Raw genomic sequence first — 20292 nt, forward strand, 5'->3', positions numbered from 1 at the left:
GAGGTTTGTTCTTTTGATTGATTTCGATATTTTAATTTGAGTTGTTCCTTAGTTGTTTTTCTTAAAATTGTTTTCGTTATACTCAACCCCCCCCCCCCATCCTTGTTCATGTAGCACAAAACTAGGCTAGATACTCTCTATGGGAACGATCCTTACTCACACCACTACATGTATTTTTAGGAGTATAGGTTTTATTTTTTGTTGCCTGCAACAGCACACCAAATTTTGGCACCGTTGTCAAGGAGTGATTCTAGTTGATTTTTGTGCTTCTTGTGATCCTTATTTCATTCTTGAAATTTTCGAAACAAAAAAACAAACAAACAAACAAACTATAGTTTTCGATAGTTACGATTTCGGCAGAATTCTTATTATGGTAGAACTAGGCCTTGATAGTATAGTTTTTTGAAGGTAAACGACATTCTAAGCAAGACTAGTTAATCCTTTGGATTACTAGCCCCACTCTCTCAAGGCCAAATTCCACTGTTTTCTAGGGTTTTTAGGCATTTTATTTTATTGTATTTTATTTTTATTATTATTATTTTTTTTTTTTTTTGTGTTTCAGCATAGATTTATTTATTTATTTTCATTACTCTATATTTTTCCTTTTTTTTTTCATGGCTTATTCGAGTTTCCTTGATTGTTTATGACTGTAACTCGATCTTCTAATCAAGGTGGTTTGCAGTACGATCCAAAAATAGAAAGAACTTTGCAGAGCTTAAGGAGGGAAGCTAGGAAAAATTCTGAAGAGCACAATCTAGCTCTTGATTCTTTATTTGCTAGCAATTCTGATTTAGAAGAGGAGGAAGTCATGGTCGGAAATCAAACTTTGAAAGAGCTTGCTACCCCTGATTTGAATCAACAACCCTTATGCATAACATTCCCTACTTTAGATGCTATTACTACTTTTGAATTAAAATTTGGACTAATACATCTCTTGCCCACTTTTCATGGCCTTGCAGGTGAAGATCCTCAAAAGCATCTAAAGGAGCTTCATGTGGTATGCACAAGTATGAAACCCACGGGGGTGACTAAAGATCAAATTAAATTAAGAGCCTTTCCGATTTCTTTGAAGGATTTGGCTAAGGATTGGCTCTATTATCTATCCTCCAGGAGTATCAAAACATGGAACGAGATGAAGAGGTTGTTTTTGGAGAAATATTCCTAGCTTCAAGGGAGGCCAACATTCAAAAAGAAATTTGTGGTGTAAGGCAACACAACGGAGAGTCCCTGCATGAATATTGGGAACGTTTCAAGAAATTATGTGCAAGCTGCCCCCATCATCAAATTAGTGAGCAACTACTTATCCAGTATTTCTATAAGGGCCTTCTACCCACTGATAGGAGCATGATTGATGCAACTAGTGGAGAAGCTTTGGTGGATAAAACTTTCGAGGTCGTGAGAAACTTGATTGCAAATATGGTAGCCAATTCTCAACAATTTGGCACTAGGCTTGACCCTCCATCTAAGAATGTTAATGAGGTAAATATTTCCTCCCTTGAACAACAAATTGTGAGTCTAACTTTTCTTGTTCGTCAAATGGCTGTACGTAATATGCAAATAGTGAAGGTTTGTGGGATTTGTTTGGTAGTAGGACATCCAACTGATATGTGCCCAACTCTTCAAGAGGAACCCATTGAGCAAGTGAATATGGTAGGTGGTTTTCCTGGACAACCGCAAAGGAAGTATGATCCCTATTCAAGCACATGCAACTCGAGATGGAGGGATCACCCTAATCTTAGCTATGGGAATCCACAAGTAAATCAGCCTGCGACTCAAAACTACCTAATTTGCCAGCAATATAAGTAGCCATACCCCCTTAGACAACAACCGAGCCAAGCTTCTAATTCTGGTATGTCTTTAGAAGATATTGTTAAGTCTCTTGCCACTAATACTTTGCAATTTCAACAGGAGACGAAACAATTTCAACAAGAGGTGAGGGCCAATATTCAAAGTTTGGAAAATCAAATGGACCAGATGGCAACCGCAATTAGTCGGCTAGAGGCACAAAGTTCAGGGAAACTACCCTCTCAAACAGTGGTAAATCCAAGAGAAAATGCAAGTGAAAGAGGCTAAGCATCTCCAATCTTATCAGATCCTAGTTAGGCAACAATCCTTTACTAATCATGTCCACTTTCGTTTTGCAGAAATTCACCTCAGTTGAGGTCATAACAGAAGTTTGTGGAAGAATTTCTGAATGCACGAGCCATGAGTAGCTCATTCAAGAACTCACTCCAAGGAGTTAAAGATTGCAATAAACCTACATTGGGTTACCTTGTGGATGCAACGTCTCAATCAATCAACATGAAACATGTATGTTGAACATGGGAAAGGACATTTAAAAGGATGCATGAGGCCACTCTATTGGAGGAGGGCCTAGGTATTTCCAATTTTGTCGAATCCTTTCAAGGCAAAGATTCCTAGCTAATTTTGGTTCTTTTGAATTTCCTTTTTCAGGAACTTGCTTCGGCCTATCAAATATCAAGCAAGATAAGCATAACTTGAGTTGTCTACTCCAACAATGTCGACCAATATCCTTTATGGAAGCCATCAAAGGTCCTGGATTCCCTATCTCAAACATGAGTAGTAGCCAATTTTGTTGAGGCATTAAAAGAGCAATTGATAAGATTAGTGATCAACAAGATGTCCATATGGACTGGAAGAAGGCTAAGCTTTTAAGTGCTCTTAATATGATACTGGGTCATATTTTTAGTGGTCTCATTCCCATATGACCACTAAAAATCCATTGTGCAGCCCCCACATTATCCATGAAGACTAGCTACTGCAAGTCTAGGAAAGGAATTTAGCCAGAAGTTGGAGTTGATCCGTATAGCTTTTAAGCTCTTCTGTCAAAGCATCCTACAAGGGTAAAAAGAACCCAATATCTCTCGAGCAAGATCAACCAGCTCGAACTTGGTTTTCTTCAACTTGCCTCAGTAGGTGATTCCTTCGGGTTTCTCTCAGATAAAGCATTCTTTCACCTTCGGGTAGATTTGGTGTTTCCTTCAGGTATTCCCCAGAAAAAATCTTCTTTCACCTTGGGTAGTCTAGGTGTTTCCTTCAGGTATTCCCCCAAAAAAATCTTCTTTCGCCTTTGGGTAGTCTAGGTGGTTCCTTTAGGTTTCCCTCAGAAAAAGCTTTCTTTCACCTTCGGGTAGATTAGGTGGTTCCTTCGGGTTTCCCCTAGACAAAATTCTTTTTCACCTTTAGGTAGTCTAGGTGGTCCCTTCGGGTTTCCTTTAGGAGAAATCTTTTTTTCCTTCAGGTTGTCCTTAAATTTCTTTTCTCCTTCGAGCAATCTAGGTGGTTCCTTCAGGTCCTCCTAAACAAAATTTTCTCTTTCTCCAAGTATCCTAGGATGTCTTTGGGTTTCTTGATATGTGAATCCTCACACCCTTTAGTTAAAAATCTCACCAAGTTGTGAAAGTGATTGAGAGACCATGGAAAACGCCACAATGGGGCAGCTTTTTCGCACGGTCTCTCCCCTTCAAATGGATTTTTGGACAATAGTCTCGATAGCATCTTGAGCTTTAGCAAGTGCCACAGTCGCAATTTTTTTTTGCAAGACCATTAGAAGATCTTTAATGTGCTTGAAGCATTCCTTGGAAGTTTGATTTCCAAACTGATAATGGGAAAAGGCAAACCAAGCCTTCCTTTAGGGAGAAATATGAAAAGTTTGCAATTTTATCGGATCTTGCCATGACCAAAGTATTTGTCTAACTTTGTCTATTTCCCTTTCAGGAATATTCCCAACAGTATTTTCCTTGGTAATTCACCTGATAATTCTTGGATGCATGAAAAATCAACTTCGGCTACTTCAATGATACAATGTCAGAACTTGCTCATGATAAGCGCCAACATGTGAACCATGGTGGAAGAGTAAAGGCATTAAATTTTGTCACAAATGAGGACCAAAATACTTCCAATTTTATCAAGTTTAGACTAGTCTTGATATGTCACTAACTCCACTTAATTCCATTTCTTTTTCAGGAATATGCTTTAATCAAGCCAATGGGATGTCACTTGCATCGCATGCCTTAATGAAAAGTGATTACAAAATTTTTGAACAATGTGATGATACAATCAGAGTTACTTGCTCAACATCTAGGCGATAATGCCCCATAAAAATATCTGGGAGTTGCATTAATATCCCTTCTTGTTGTTCTCATATTGCCTTTCTTAAGTCCCTAATGTGGCATGTTGCCTTGACAGGATATCCTAGTGGTTGATATGAAGTAAAAGTACAACAAATGAAGTTGGTTACTTGTACTTCACAAGAATTTTCACCACAAGTCAGAGAAAATCTTCATCCAAAAGATGTATGCCAAATATGGAGTCAAGCATCTGAGGCTTCTTTATGAGGTGGAAACCTTCATCCCCTATGTGGATTTTCGCAAAAGCTTCTAGATATTGGGAATTCCATTCATTGGAGACTGTCGACACCTCATGGTTGCTCGACCACCCATCACGGCGATGCTTGCACGCCTTCTCTCTCTATGTCTTGGTTCAAGAGTTGATGATATGGAGGTGTGTTGTACCTCAAGTGTGTGACTGGAATATGAATCAATTTTAAAAAAAATTACCAAAGGTAAGTGAAGTCGCCACCAATCATTGGGTCACCTGAATCTATTTGATTTTATTACCGATCCTAGACTATGAAAAAGGTCATTTTTCCTAATCTAATACGGATGGGTAAAAAATCTTGATTCTTGAGTTCGAAAATCTAGTTACGTGTGGGGAAGGTGTTAGGCACCCCACAATGCCTGTCCGTAAACAGTCCTTTGTTTGGGTAAAATCATAATTTAAGGACATTGGCAATTGAAAATAAGCTATTGGCATTAGCTTTCGGGGATTTAAACATATTGGGATTCAAGGTTTGGTTTTGGAATGGGTGTGGTCTCAATCGATACTTCCCAAGTTTGTTTGGAGTCGATGCCAAATTTCCAAGTGAAAATCCAACAGCATTTCACCTTATTTTTGTGGTAGAAATCCGGTAGCACTTCGCCTCAAATGTGTCATAGCACACAAAACGCTATTCTCACCAAGATTTCAACATAAGAATACGACATTGGGATGCCCCAATTTCACAGTAGAAACCCGACAAAGTTTCGTGTTTTGTGCGCTATAGTGCACCAGCAGGATTTCGTATCTATGTATACAGTGTGTATCAACATGCTCATACTGTGATGAGCCAAAGCCCTTCAAAGCATCAAGCATGTTGATGCGCATCACATACATGTGGAAACCAATGTCACTTGGTGACATGGATCAAGACAATCACATCGTAATGATCGTGCACATAATATAGCATGAATATGCACCTACAGCAATCACCTTGAGCACATACCCACACTATAAGGTCAAGAGCTCTCATGACTAGAGAGGGTCACTCATGTAGCCATGAGAGTCCATCATACAAAGTGCACAGTCACCTATATACAAGCAGATATAAATATACATACATCATGCACAATGCAACCACATAATGTGGGAAAGTAAATCAGACATTGCCAACGTTCCAAGGGTATGGCCCAACAAGGTACAAGAAATGTAAAATAGACATTGCCATACCTAGGGAACGTGGCCCAAGCAAAGAGCAGGAAAAGTAAATGGGTAAAGGTGAAGGGGAACCCTAATACATACTCTAAAGAAGAGGTTTTAGAGAGGGAGATAGAAAGACATAACCACTCAGGGAGGCTAGGCCTCTATTCTACTAAACATCACCCTTTGTGGGCTTGCGTCTTCTTGCTTGCATCCTTGCCCTTTTTGCTCATGCCTAGGAAGTTGTACCCTCGCTTCAAGCGTTCTCGCTCCTTGCATGTACTTGCAAAAAATAAGGAAACAAACTAGCAAGCAAGAAAAGAAACAAATAGAAGGAAAGCATGCTAAAAGGCAAGCTAGCAAAAGATGCCAAACGAGGTCAAACAAACATGTGAAGCACACAAAGAGGCAAACAAACATGTTATCAAACAAAAAGGGGGGCGTCCTACGAGGAAAAATGTAGGTTTGGATCGAGGGTCCATAGTTCCATTGGATTGGAGTATGGATGACACACAGACTCATGTATGAACATGTTGGCAAGCATGCAAAGATGCATAAAAGTGAAGAATGCCAAACAGGTGACACAAAACAAGCATGGCAAGCAACATCGCACGGGGTGGAGAAAGGGTATGCATCAAGCGAACCGGCATTATGGGGATGCATCTCACAAGTGGTTACATCCAAACAAGCCCTAATAGGGATGGAACCACACAAAGCAAGTGGCCCTAAGGACTGACAAGCACAAGCCCACAGAGGGAACAAAACATGGCAAAACCTATATCTAGAGAGGCAAGCATGGAGATAAAGCACAAAAGCAAGCAAGCAAATATAGACATGCAAAGGAAATGATCCAAACCCTTTGGTATAGGCCTAGGTGTATGGATGTAGGCCTAGACCACATGATCTAGATCTACACCCCACTAATAAGAGCCAAAAAACAAGAAATAGAGATATTAAGGGACAAAAGGGCTATAGAAGCACATGGCATAGTAACCAACGTAGATCTAAGCACACAAGCATGGCACGAAGCACATAAACACATAGATCTAAGCATAAAAATGTACATCTAAGCAAAACCATGGCAAAGAACACATAGGCATGTAGATCTAAGCATAAGCATGGCAAGGAGCCTAAAAGCATGTGGCTCTAAGCCCAAGAAGGCTAGGCCTACAACATCAAAGCGATAAATCATGGCATAAGTAAGGAAAAAAAGCCAGAACGACATACTAGGAAGCAAGAACATGCTAGGGAAAGCAATAAAACATGTTATTGAACAAGAAAAAGCTATAAAAAGAAAAGGTGTTTTATAGTGTTTGGGAGAGAAATGATCCTTCAACTTCCAGTGCACCTTGTATGGTGGCTAGCCAAACAAGGGCCGCCAGCCACCCTTGTTGACATTAGCAATTCTAGCTTTTTCCAAGTCCAATTTCATATGCATATTTTAATATTTTTTTTCAGACTTAGATTAAGCTAATCTTGGTGTCCCTAAAAAGCTCTGGATGTCTAGTTTCCAGAACACTAAAGAAATTGAAAATCTAATGGTCAGATAAAAAGTTATGGCCTTGGGAAGCGTGCTGATGCGCTTTGCACGGTTTTCTAGATAACTAACTCTGATTTCAACCCAAGAATAGTAGTTGGAAAGGAGTTTTATGATATTCACAATGGCACTGGTCCCAACCCATTCTAACAGTTGAATCAAAATTAGGGTTTCTGGTCCCCCTAATAGTCAACCTCAAGTCAAACTTGGTCAAAGTTGAGGAAAATCACTGAATAACTCGAGTTTGATGTAGAAACAAGAAAAATGTTGTTTTGGGATGATGTGGACCAACTTTAACTTTTGGTCAACCTAGAGTTGACCAAGGGCATTTTGATCAATTTGACCTGAAATGGCACTAAAACCCAGGTTTGGCCTTGTCACCTCATCCCAGACACTATCCCAACAAAACCTTTTCTCATTTCGGTTGGCTTAAATTTGTTGTAGTCTGGTCCATTTTTCTCAAAAATGTTTATTTCAAAAGAATATCAAAGCATAAAGGTTCAAATCAAAACATCAAATCATGAAAATCTATGTTTTTAAATTCTTTTCAAAGTGCCAAGTCAATGCCAAAACTCCTTTTGTGGGGAAAGAGTTGTTTGAGTGAAGTGGCTATCCCTTACCAGGGATCAGGGGTATGTGATCCCCAAACACTCACATCATGATATCCCATCTCAAAAACCTTGCATTCATGAAATATTCACCACTTTTGCAAAGTTTCATATTCAATTCTCATATTAACAATCAACCCTTTGGGGAGGCCTTACCCAAAATTGGTATGGACCCTAAATCAGTGAATAACCATATGTTCAAGCTTCATTGACCAACTGATTGGTTCTGAAACGACTGGGGCATTTGTTTCAGCTATCCAAATAGTTATATCGCTTGATAGGCCCCTTGAGCCAAAAAGAAAATATTTTTTTTCAAAAATTAACCAAAATTATAATTTAGCACTTAAGCTCCTTAGGCTCAAAAGTAAGCACGCAAGATGACAAAGAAAGGCATTCATTTCACTACCATCCCACTTGTAGAGAAATATCCATTCCTAGCCTAGTTAAGCCTATTGAATTCTTTTCTTATTTAACTCAGTCAAGGATTACCCCCCGCACTGGGGCAGGTTAGATGGTTACAAGAATCTCATGCTAGGTGACCACCAATATTTGAGTCCATCAAATGAGCCCTTAATTAAAAAATAATAATTATGAGAAAAGAGCCCAAATCATTCAAATGAAAAAGTCATGGGCCAATCAAGTCAAATAAAGCCCAAAGCAAAGAGATGGAAAAAGAAAAACTTCAACCCAAAACAGTCAAGAGACATGGGCAAAAGAAAAATCAGATGAAAGGCCAAAAATATGAAAATGGGCAAAGTTCAAGAGATGGACTCAAATTGTGGATATAGCTAAGCATGAGAGGTAACCAAAATGGTTCTCAACGAAGTGTAATCCTTGACTTTAGGAAACCCTTCAAAGAATTTTATAGCCAAAAATATCCTCCTTTAAGCCTAGGAAAACCATATCCTTTCATTACAGTCCTAAGAAAGTCCTTCCTGATTGAGAGCGACTACTTAGTCTATGGAGCTTATGCCAAGGAATCACCCACATGTAAAAAATTTTGAGCCTGATATCCTTCTTTTCAAGCACCCAATTAATCCCAAGGCCACGTTATAACCTAACAAAAGACCTCACTGATCATTGAGGATCAGTTGGTCCTGGTACATTGAACACTTGGTCAATCAATAATGACAGAAAATTATCCGCATGTGTTAAGGCATCATGCCTTAAAAAGGGTAGGGTTCTCTCCTAACCCTTACTTCGAACCTAAAGATTTTTTTTTTTCCTCTTAAAAAAAAAAAGGGACACCCATGCATTTGATAAGCATAAAATCTTTGCTAAAAAAATATTCTTCCTTATGAATATGTTTCCTATTCAAGGTAAGTGGTAGCCATTGAGCACATACATGCATAAACCACATAGGAAACATGGCCTTGTCAAGCTTCTCTTGTGGTACATGCATTCAACCAAATTTTCATGATCATGAATGAATTTCCAAATTTCGAACCTAGTTTTTAGAACCAACTGAAACAGAAGGGAAAAATGATGACCTTCAAAGGTTTCAAATGGCAAGGATTTCAGATCCTCCAAACTTTTCAAGTTTAGAAAATCCTTGTGGGTTATTTGTTTCTTCCTGAGGAATTTCTAGGAAAAAATGGGTTTTTAAGATTGCAATAGCTTATACAAGCCTTTCTCAATTATTACCAGGCATCTTGAAAAGACCTGAACCCAAAAGATCCAAGTGCTTAACCCCAGGCTTTAAATTTCGTTCAAGCAACAATACCTTAAATACTTTCCGAGTCTCTCAAACTCATCCCAACTGAGGATGCCTAAGTCATACTTTAAACATGACCCCTATTGCCCAAAGGCTGGCCCCAGTCTCAATCATGCTACTAGGGCAGATTTATTTATGATATTTTCAAGCAGTGGATGGCGTTCCCTTTATCCAGTGCAATTCAAGATATCCACTAGAAGATGGAGAAATCTCTCCTCGTGAGAACCTGAATAGGTGCCAAGCATGCACAATTCATCAAGACCGCACAGAACACAGCATCGAGACAATTTTTGTGCAATTATAACCAAGAGTGTCATCATTTCTAGGGGGGATCTACCCAAAGCATTGAATCTAGAATTCAACAAATCCAGGAGCCTAAAGAGCCCATAATAGGGCAATTCTCTAGTTCTTTTAAGCCTTGGTTAGTGTCTCAATGATTCAGCACAACCAGCAAACTCCTTACCTTCAGGCTATGAAGCATAGGTGCGTTTCGGGACTCGGGTGCGGGTGCGGGTGTGGGTGTGGGTGCGGGTGCGGGACTCGACAATTTTTGAAAAAGTAGGGTGCGGGTGTGGTGGGACTCGGCGATTAAAAAATTATTAAAAATATTTTTATTTATATTTTCTATATATTTTTACTATTAAAATATTCTTAAAAAACACATTAATATACCTTGATTCACAAAACAAAGAAAGAAGAAGGCAAGAAACACATCTGAGGTCAGAATTTCGACTGCTACGATGAGTTTCAAGGCCGATTTCGGCCTGTTTCAGCCGTATCGCCGATCGATACGGCCCAATTTTGACCGAATTAGCCTAGTCGATCGATACGGCCCAATTTTGACCGAATTAGCCTAGTTTGGCACGAATTGAAGCCAATTCGGCGCGAATCGAGTCACGTCGGCGCGAATCGAGTCGAGTCGACGCGAATCTGAGAAAGAAAAAAAAAAAAAAAAAAAAAACACTCAAACGCGGCATCGACGCGCGATCAACCGTGTCGGACTCGGGTGCGACACCCTACCAGCCACGTCCGTGCTTTCTAGCCTTCAGGTAATCTTTAAACATGTTTCTCTCGTTGAAACCTCTCTCACCTTCGGGTAGTCTTTAGGCTTATTTCTCTCATTGAAACACTTTCACCTTCGAGTAGTCTTCAGACTTGTTTCTTTCTTTGAAACACCCTCAGCTTTAAGTAGCCTAAAAAAATTTCTTTTGCTAGAACTCCCCTCGCCTTTAGCTAGTATTTGGACACATTTCTCTCATTGAAACCTCTCTCACCTTCGGGTAGTCTTCAAGCTCGTTTCTCTTGTTGAAACACTTTCACCTTCGAGTAGTCTTTGGGCTCATTTCTCTTGTTGAAACCTCTATCACCTTCGAATAGTCTTTGGACTCATTTCATTCGTTGGAACTCCCCTCGCCTTTAGGTAGTCTTTGGACATGTTTCTCTTGTTCAAAATCTTTCACACAAATGTCATACAAAAGGCATTGTCCTTTAAGCCCTCGTGATAAAGGGTTCCCTTCCTTCAATGTCCTTAGCACAAAAGGCGCTAGTTTCAAAAAAGAAAAAAAAAATGAATGAAAAAGAAACAAAAAAAGGAAAGAAAAAGGAGATGTTCAAACTTGACCTGATAGGCTTTGCCTAACTCCACTTATAGAAGACAGTGTTCCCCAATGAACATACCTGGTGAAAAGTTCAGATATTTTAGATCCATACTGAGGCAGAGTTTTAGTGGTCACATGTCATGAGACCACTAAAAATCTTTCAAAAAGAGCAATATGCCACCTTGATCAAATGTAATACAAGCTCACATGAAGAGAGAACCATAGCTGAAAGACTTTGTTGCAAAACCAACATCCTTTTGTCATGGCCACAAAAAACCTATAAACCAGATTATGAGAAATTAGTCATTGAGTCGAGATTAAATGGTGATACAAACAAACAAGTATGTATGTTTAACCTTACTACCTATGCGTATCATGCATGATCTTTACCTAGCATACTCTTTCCTCTTATCTCCTAGGGTTTGATTCGACCGTGCTCGTTAATCCTAGTTTTTATCTCAAAATAACTAGTTTTTATCAAAATATCTATCTTTCGAGGTTTGATTCAACCATGCTCGTTTAATCTCATGAAGGTTTGATTTGACCGTGCTCATTTAATTCGAGGCTTGAGTATTATGCGCCCTATGCGTCGTGCTTGCCTTCCAAGAATTATCTAACAAAGGTCCATAATTCTTCACAAAACCTGATTCGACTGTGCTTTTTTAGTCTTATTCTTAAAAATCATTTGAAGCCAATCTTTGGTTTTCATCTTTGTTCAAGGTTTGATTTGATCGTGCTTATTTAATCTCATGAGGGTTCAATTCGACTGTGCTCATTTAGTCCGAGGCTTAAGTATTCTGCGCTCTATGCATCATGCTTGCCTTCCAAGAATTATCTAATGGCAGTCCATAATTCTTTCTAGGATTTGATCCAACCGTGCTCACTTAATCTTGTATGTCTTTCAAGATTTGATTCGACCATGCTCATATAATCTCATGAGGGTTTGATTTGACCATGCTTGTTTAATTCGAGGCTTGAGTATTCTGCGCCCTATGTGTCATGCTTGCCTTCCAAGAATTATCTAACAAAGGTCCATAATTCTTCACAAAACTTGATTCGACTTGTTTAGTCCTATTCTTGAAAATCATTTGAAGCCAATCTCTAGTTTTCATCTTTGTTCAAGGTTTGATTTAACCATGCTTATTTAATCTCATGAGGGTTTGATTCGACCATGCTCATTTAGTTTTGGGGCTTAAGTATTCTGCACTCTATGCGTTGTGCTTGCCTTCTAAGAATTATCTAACGGCAGTCCATAATTCTTTCTAGGATTTAATCCGACCGTGCTCGCTTAATCTTGTATGTCTTTCAAGATTTGATTCGACCGTGCTCGTTTAATCTTATTAGGGTTTGATTTGACTGTGCTCATTTAAACCGAGGTTTGACAATTCTATGCTTAGTGCATCGTGCTTGCCTTTTTTTGGAGTTAGGATGGTGATCCCTAACTCCCCTCTAGAATTTGATTCGGCCAAGCTCGTTTAATTATGTTCTTGAAAATCACTCGATGACGATCATTGATTTTCATTCACCAACTCTTTTTTTGAAAAGAACATCTTTTGAAAAGGGAAGAAAAAGAATTTTTTTTGAAAACCATGTCCTTGGAAAAAGCATGTAAAGAATTTGTTTTACCCAAGAATATTAGTCTATGGATTGATGAGAAACGTAAAGAACAACAACAATAAGAGTGCTATAAATTTAAAGACAAATAAAATAAGTGCTGGAAATTAAAAGTAAGAAAAATAAAGTGCTAAAATTTAAATGACGTTAAAATTAAGTGCTGGAATTTAAATGATATTAAAAATAAAGTTCTAGAATTTAAAGAGATGTATACATAATAATATAAAGCTTGGAATTTAAAGCAAGTAAAATAAAGAGATACATAAGTAAAAGAGCTTCATATATATAAATGGATGATGTTTACATGAGAGAGTAAAGAAAATGGGATGGGTATGGATATAGAAAAACTATCCCATCCCTACAAGCTTGTGCACAAAAAACATATTACAAGTAAAAATGGAAGTCTTTTTTTGTGATGGGTTTCCTAAAAAGAGGAGAGAGAAATTTTTTCAGAATTTCTAAGGATTTTTCTAGAATTTTCCCACTCTTTTCACTCTATTTTTCTTTTTCTTTTTCTCCCAAGGATTTCCCACTTTTTCTTCATATTTTTCACAAAAAATTGAAGGGGTATTTATAGGAGAGTCAATGGAATAGGAGGCTATGTGCAGTGTACCATGGTACACTACACATAGTTACCCAAGGTGAGGGGCAGCTATGTGTAGTGTACCATAGTACATAACACATAGCCTCCCACTTTTGCCACCTCATCAGGCTATTTTATCTTTTTTTCAATTTCTAGTCTGAAATTCGTGCAGCTGTTTAGAGGCCTTTCCGAGCTTTGTTTTCTTCAAAATTTATATTTCTGAAAAGTTCTGGATGTCTAATTTCCATTGGTCCTAACCTTGCAAGATTTAGACAACCAAATTATCGCATCCGGAAGGAAGGTGTGTGGGCACAAGGGGGGAGTCACCACCTAGTTTTTGCAATGGTCTAGGAACCATATATATAGAGTCCTTTTGAGGAAGGGCCTTTGATCTTATGGGTTCGGAGTTTAGGTATGCTCTTAGGAAGGTGTTAGGCACCCAAGATCGCCTAACCCTAAGATTGGCCTCCCATCATCGTGTCTTATGTCTTAACCCTATTAAAAACTAATTCAACACTTGTATTCTAAACTCACACACACACTAACATGCATCTAACACACAACATGGCATCTTTATCCCAAAACAAACATAGATATCTACAAAGCAAAAGAGAGCCAAACATACACATATCCAAACCCTAGCATGTTATCATCCTACATATCATCCACCTAACATTCATCTAGCATCATATCACATGTCTCATTCAAGGCAGCAACATGTAAACATCAAAGGATCACATTGGGAACATGGAGATCATTAAGGAGACATAGTTCGACCAAACTCATTCATGCTCGTCATCAAAATATGTTATCAAACAATATGCATGTACATGTGAATGCATGACTTACCTTTACTTACCTCCATGCATCTCAACACCTATGGCATCAATGAATGCGCATGTGAATGAATGGCATGGTATCAAAACAAAAGAAAACCCTAATCTAGCATATGAGGGATAAACAACAAATAAAGCATGTGAAACAGAGACTCATGTACTTGCATACATATGAAAAGGGTTCAGACATGGGCAAAATATGTGAAGCAAGCACACCAATCAAAGCAGAAATCTGAATTAGAGTTTCTGGGCAAGCACCTATGTACATAGAGTTTAAGCTACGTACACATGCTTATGACATGCATGCATAGGGCTTGTTCAAAACCCTAACCCAGAAATGAACAAAGCAGAAAACAAAGCATGAACTAAAACCAAAATTCTAACAACCAAACATGCTCGGAACATAAAAGACAGTAAAACTAACCTAAACAAATAAGCATAAATATAAACTAAGCAAGAAAATAGATTTAAAAGACAAAACGAAAGAAAAGAAAGTTAGAAAGAATACCCTAAAGCAAAAAGCTCCTAGGCTTGATTTTTTACCGTTCCCCTCAGTCAAATCTTTCACAATTCAATAAAATAGTGATTAGCAATCTTAAACTCAAAGGATTAGGGCCAAAAAATGTCCTAATCAGATAAAAAAATAACTTGAGGGTGTTTTGTGAAAAACTCCCTTTTGATTCACCATTTTCTAGTGAATCTTAGGTTTTTCCCGTGGGATTTCTATGTGTTTTGAAAATGTACTATGTAAGGCTTTTTATAGTAAAAAAAATGGGGTTTGGAATGGCTCCCAGACAATGTGGAATTCATTCCAAACCTCAATAATTATTGCTGGAAAACTTGCATTTTCCATACTTCTGAAACCCTAGTTGCATATGCAGGCCGCTGCCCACATACGTGGGTCGAGGGCCACTTTGGTCATTTATTTCCAAATATATATTTTTGTGCATTTAAAAAGTGATATTTTCCATTTTAACACTTTTCAAGTCAATTTGATATCTAATTGGGTTCTAACAAGCCTTGGGCCTTAGAGTTCGAGCATCATTGGAGAACAGGGACCCGAGTCGTAAAGGACACAAAATGTGGTGTCTACAAGGTGACGTAATACTGAAAAATTTGTGACATTTTTCCTTAAAAAATTTGTTTCTTCCAAACCGTGGTAGATATCATCAAGCCCTTTTTATGAGAAGTAGTCAAGACCTTATACTTCAAGTTGGTTCAACCATATCGCTCCAATATCTGTTTTTCCTATAAATAAAAAATAAAATAAAAAAAGTGAAGGAATTATTAGGGTTTTTGGTATTTCATTGATATCTCATCCATTTTAACTCCAATTTTGGCCCATAAACTATCGTTTCAAAAGGAAAATTTGCCCTATGAGACGGTCCAAAATTCAACTAGATTAGATGGTTGGATTAAAAAGTCTACTTTTTTACCATACCTAGTTAGGGTTTTGGCCTCAATTGCTATCAAAAGGGTTCTTAAATGTTGTGAACCTTTGATCCACTATCCGATCATGTTGTATTTATTTTTCACCCTTTTTGGCTTTAGAGCTTGCAATTTTTAACCTCTTTTTATTTTTCTTGGATTTTGGCATTTGTTTTTACACATGAATTGGGGTCGGACAAAATACAATATCGACAGCTGCCCCTTCTTTGTCTAATATCTATTGGCACAATAAATATTGAACAAAGAATTGGATAAAGTATTTTATCCCTCCCAATTCTAGCGTAAACAAATTTTATTTTTTTGGTATTTGTTTCTACTAAAAACGAGTGCAAGGGTATTTTGGATATTTCCAAATCAACAATCAAACCAACCCAAATAAGTTTTATTCTTTTAGAAAAATTTTCCCAAAGTTTTACAAAGTTCATAGCTCTTCATTTCACAAAATTCCCATTTCGTTACGCAAAATTAGGCAAAACTATACTAAAAGACGAAACAAGGAGATGCTCGAATGGTATTTAAAACCTGGGGTTAAGCATTTAGATCATTTGGGTTCAGGTCTTTTTGAGGATACCTAGTAATGATTGGAAGATACTTGCATAAGCTATTGCAATCTTAAAACCCTTTTTTTGGATATCCCTTGGGAATAAATGAAGAACCCTCAAGGATTTTTTTGAACTTGAAAAGTTTGGAGGATCTAAAATCCTTTTCATTTAAAATCTTTAAGGGTCATCAGTTTTTACTTCTGTTTTATTTGGTTCTGATAAACCATGTTCAAAAATTTGGAAATTCATTCATGATCTTGAAAATCTGGTTGAATGCATGTACCACGAGAGAGGCTCAATAAGGCCATCTTTCCTATGTGATTCATGAGTGTATGTGCTCAATGGCTACCACTTACCTTGAATAGGAAACATGTTCACAAGCAAGGATTTTTGGAGTGAAGTTTTTATGCTTATCAAACGCATGGGTATCGTTTCTTTAAGCTCATGAAGGGATAACCTGAAGGATGTGTTTGGCTTTTTGAACTATTTAGGTTCAAAGCTAGGATTGGGAGAAGACCCTATCCTTTTTGAGGCATGATTCTTTAGCATGTGTGGATGAGTCAGTCATCAATGATTGACCAAATGTTCAATGTCCCATGACCAACCAATCCTCAATGATCAATGAGATCTTTCGGTAGGTTATGACGTGACCTTGGGGTTAAATGTGGTGCTTGAAATGAAGGATATCAGGCTCAAAATTTTCACATGTGGGTGATTCTTTGGTACAAGTTCCTTCGACTAAGTAGTCATTCTTAATCAAGGACTTTCTTAGGACCGTAATGTAAGGATAAGATTTTCCTAGGCTTACTATTTTGGCTGTGAAATTCTTCGAAGGGTTCCCTAAACTCAAGGATTACACTTCATTGAGAAACCATTTTGGTTGCCTCTCATGCTTGGCTATATCCTCAATTTGAGTCCATCTCTTGAACTTCGTCCATTTCACCTTTTTGGGCTTTCCTTTCATTTTGATTTTCCTTGGCATCTTTGATTTGGGTGATGCCAACGTCTTCTAACTTTTTCAAACTAATTTCTTTTTTAACCCCCTTTTGTTTGGGGCTTCATTTGACTTGATTGGCCTGTGACTTTGTCATTTGATTGATTTGGGCTTTTCTTTTTTATACTTTGCCCTCTTTGCTATTATGGACTCATGTGATGGACTCAAATTTTTGGAGGTCGCCTAGAATGGGATTCTTGTAACCATTTAACCTGTCCCGATGTGGGGGGGGGGGGTGTAATCCTTGACTAGGTTAAAAAAGAAAATAATTCAATAGGCTCAACTAGGCTAGTAAGGGATATTTCTCTGCAAGTGGGATGGTAGTGAAATGAATGTCTTTCTCCATCATCCTGAGTGCTTACTTCTTAGCCTAAGGAGCTTAAATGCGAAATTGCAAATTTGGGTAATTTTCAAAAAATATTTTCTTTCCGGCTCAAGGGGCTATCATGCGATATAACTGTTTGGATAAATGAAACAAATGCCCCCATCATTTCAGATCCAATCAGTTGGTCAATAAAACTTGAACATTTGGTCATTCTCTGATTCAAGGTCCACAACAATTTTGGGTAGGACCTCTCTAAAGGGTGGTTGTCAACATGAGTTGAATATGAAATTTTGTGTGAGTGGTAAATATTTCACAAATGCATGGTTTCTAAGATGGAATATCATGATGTAGTGTTTAGGGGCCACATGCCACCTATTCTTGATAACGGATAGTCATTTCACTCAAACAACTCTTTCCCCACAAAAAGAGTTTTGGCATTGACTTTCCACTCTTAAAAGATGTATGCGTTTCAAAACACAAATTTTCATGATTTTTATTTTTTGATTGAACCTTTATGTTTTGATTTTATTTTTGGAAAATCATTTTGAAAAAAATGGACAAAATTGCAACAAACCTAAGCTAACCGAGGTGAGAAAAGGTTTTGTTCACATAGTGTTTGGGATGAGGTGACAAGGCCAAACTTGGGTTCCAATATCTTTGACGGATCCCAATATCCAAAAGCTTTCGCAAAGATCCACTTAGGGGATGAAGGTCTCCACCTCACAAAGAAGCCTTAGATGCTTGACTCCATGTCTACTGTACATCTTGTCAATGAAGAGTTTCTCTGATTTGTGGTGGAAGTCTACTGTACATCTTGTCAATGAAGAGTTTCTCTGATTTGTGGTGGAAGTTCTTGTAGGAATATCATTCTCTTATTTTATAACAGCAACCAAGATATCCTGTCTAGGCATCATGCAACATTAGGGATTTGAGAAATGCAAAATGAGAACAACAAAAAGGGTTGTTTATGCAATTCCCTAGTATTTTGATGAGGCATTGTTGCCCAAATGTTGAGCAAGCAAGTGGACTCTAATTGTGTCACCACAACTGTTCAAATGCTTTGTCGTCATTATTCATTGAAGCATGCAATACGAGTGACGTCGCATTGGCTTGATTAACGCATGTTCCTGAAAAGGAAATTGAGTTAAGTGGAGTTAGTGACACATCAAGACTATGCCAAGCCCGATAAAATTGGAAGTATTTTGGTCCTCATTTAGGACCAAATTTAATCCCTTTACTCTTCCACCATGGTTCATATGTTGGCGTTCATCATGAGCAAATTCCGACGTTGTATCACTGAAGTAGCCCAAGTCGATCTTCCATGCATTCGAGGACTACAAAGTGAATCACCAAAGCTGAGGTGGTTCTAATATTGTTGGGAATGATCCTGGAAAGGAAATGGACAAAGTTAGACAAAGAATTCTCTCATGGCAAGATCCAATAAAATTGGAGACAGTTCACATCTCTCCCTGAATGAAGACTTGGTCTACCTTTTTTCCATCATCAATCTGGAGATCAAACTTCAAATAAATGCTTCAAGTAGGTTGCAGGATCATCTGATGATCTTGCGATACAATTGTGTCTAGGGTTATGCCGAAGCTCAGGATGTTGTTGAGACTACTAATCAGACATCCATTAAGGGAGTAGAGACCGTGCAAAAAAAGTTGCCCCAGTGCGGCATTTTCCATGGTCTCTCAATCACTTTCACAACTTAGTGAGGGATTTAACTACTAGGTTTGAGGATTTTTGTCTCAAGAACCTAGACTTCCTGAAGGAGAAATGAGCTTTTATCTGAAGAAGACCCGAGGGAATCACCTAGACTTCCCAAAGGAAAAAGTAGATTTCTCCAACAAGAAAACCAAAGGATACACCCATAGAGGGGCAAAATTTGCCAAATAGTATGATTCTGAAAAAAATTTCAGCTGATGGCATGCGTTCAAAGTTTATTAGTTAGTTAGACTGTTTTTTGGAAATCGAGTTTAGCAAAATCTACTTCCAGCCAAAATCGCCAAAATTGAGTTTAATATACTCGACTTCCTCCTGAAAATTAGCTCTGAGATGGATAAAAAAGGAAGCCGAGTATAGTAAACTCGATTTTGGCTGGGATTTTGGCTGGAAGTCGATTTTGCTGTACTTGATTTCCAAAAAACAGTCCAACTAACTAATAAACTTTGAACGCATGACATCCGCCCAAAATTTTCCCAATATTATTCTGTTTGGCAAATTTTGCCCCCACTGAGGCAAGCTGAAGAACGCCAAGTCCAAGTTGGTTAATTTTTCTTAGGAGATGTTGGGTTCTTTTCACCCTTTTAGGATGCTTTGACAAAAGATCTTGCAGGCCGTATGACTCGACTCCAACTTCTAGCTAAATTCCTCTCCTAGACTTGCAGTAGCTAGTCTTCATTGATAGTGTGGGGGTTGCAAGATGAATTTTTAGTGGTCTTATGGGAATGAGACCACTAATATTTTTGAACATTTACTTTTTTAAACCAATGAGCATTACCATATGTTTTGCCTTACCTCTTTGATTTCGTTTTATCTTATGCAACGACGAGATCTAAAGTTAGATTGTTTGACTAAAATAGAGATTGAAAATGGTGGAATGAATTTTCTTTTCAAAGTGTTTTATGGTTGCCCAACTTTTTACTAGAATTTTGTCTGTGTTGAGTTTACTTAGTTAAGACAAATAGGCCACATGGGACATTTATCACAAGAAGGATTCAGAGTTCGAAATCTTTTTTGCTAAATTTTTTATGGGTTTGACTAATGAGGGCGCTTAAGGCATTTACTAATGAACCATTTTAGAAAATTTTTAGTATTATTTTTATGAGAAATATTTAGCAGTTAAAAAATCAATTACTTTTTTTTTATCTTCCCATAAATACTTTCTAAAATACATTCTAAATTAATGCTTTTAGGGCATCTGTTAACATTTCACTTTTTTATTTTTTTAA

The 20292-nt window shown here is 37.8% G+C and overlaps 1 protein-coding gene and 1 non-coding gene across 2 annotated transcripts; one reads left to right on the forward strand and one right to left on the reverse strand.

Annotated features, from left to right (window-relative positions):
- The first annotated feature begins 643 nt into the window (after positions 1–643).
- Positions 644–2213, forward strand: LOC126719602 (uncharacterized). The gene is made up of 4 exons (XM_050422137.1): positions 644–997; positions 1111–1755; positions 1909–2037; positions 2145–2213. The coding sequence occupies exons 1-4, from the start codon at positions 644–646 to the stop codon at positions 2211–2213; spliced, it is 1197 nt and encodes a 398-aa protein (XP_050278094.1).
- Positions 1181–1286, reverse strand: LOC126720087 (small nucleolar RNA R71). The gene has a single exon (XR_007653252.1). It is a non-coding gene; the product is annotated as a small nucleolar RNA R71 (small nucleolar RNA).
- Positions 2214–20292: the final 18079 nt, after the last annotated feature.

Source organism: Quercus robur, chromosome 3, assembly GCF_932294415.1.
Source record: "Quercus robur chromosome 3, dhQueRobu3.1, whole genome shotgun sequence".
Classification (NCBI taxonomy): Eukaryota; Viridiplantae; Streptophyta; class Magnoliopsida; order Fagales; family Fagaceae; genus Quercus; species Quercus robur.

Coding starts and splice junctions, on each gene's coding strand:
- LOC126719602 (XM_050422137.1), top strand. CDS start 644: ATGACTGTAACTCGATCTTCTAATCAAGGTGGTTTGCAGTACGATCCA. Junction 1,756..1,908: donor TTAGCTATGGGAATCCACAA/GTAAATCAGCCT, acceptor CAATTTCAACAG/GAGACGAAACAATTTCAACA. Junction 2,038..2,144: donor AACTACCCTCTCAAACAGTG/GTAAATCCAAGA, acceptor TTCGTTTTGCAG/AAATTCACCTCAGTTGAGGT.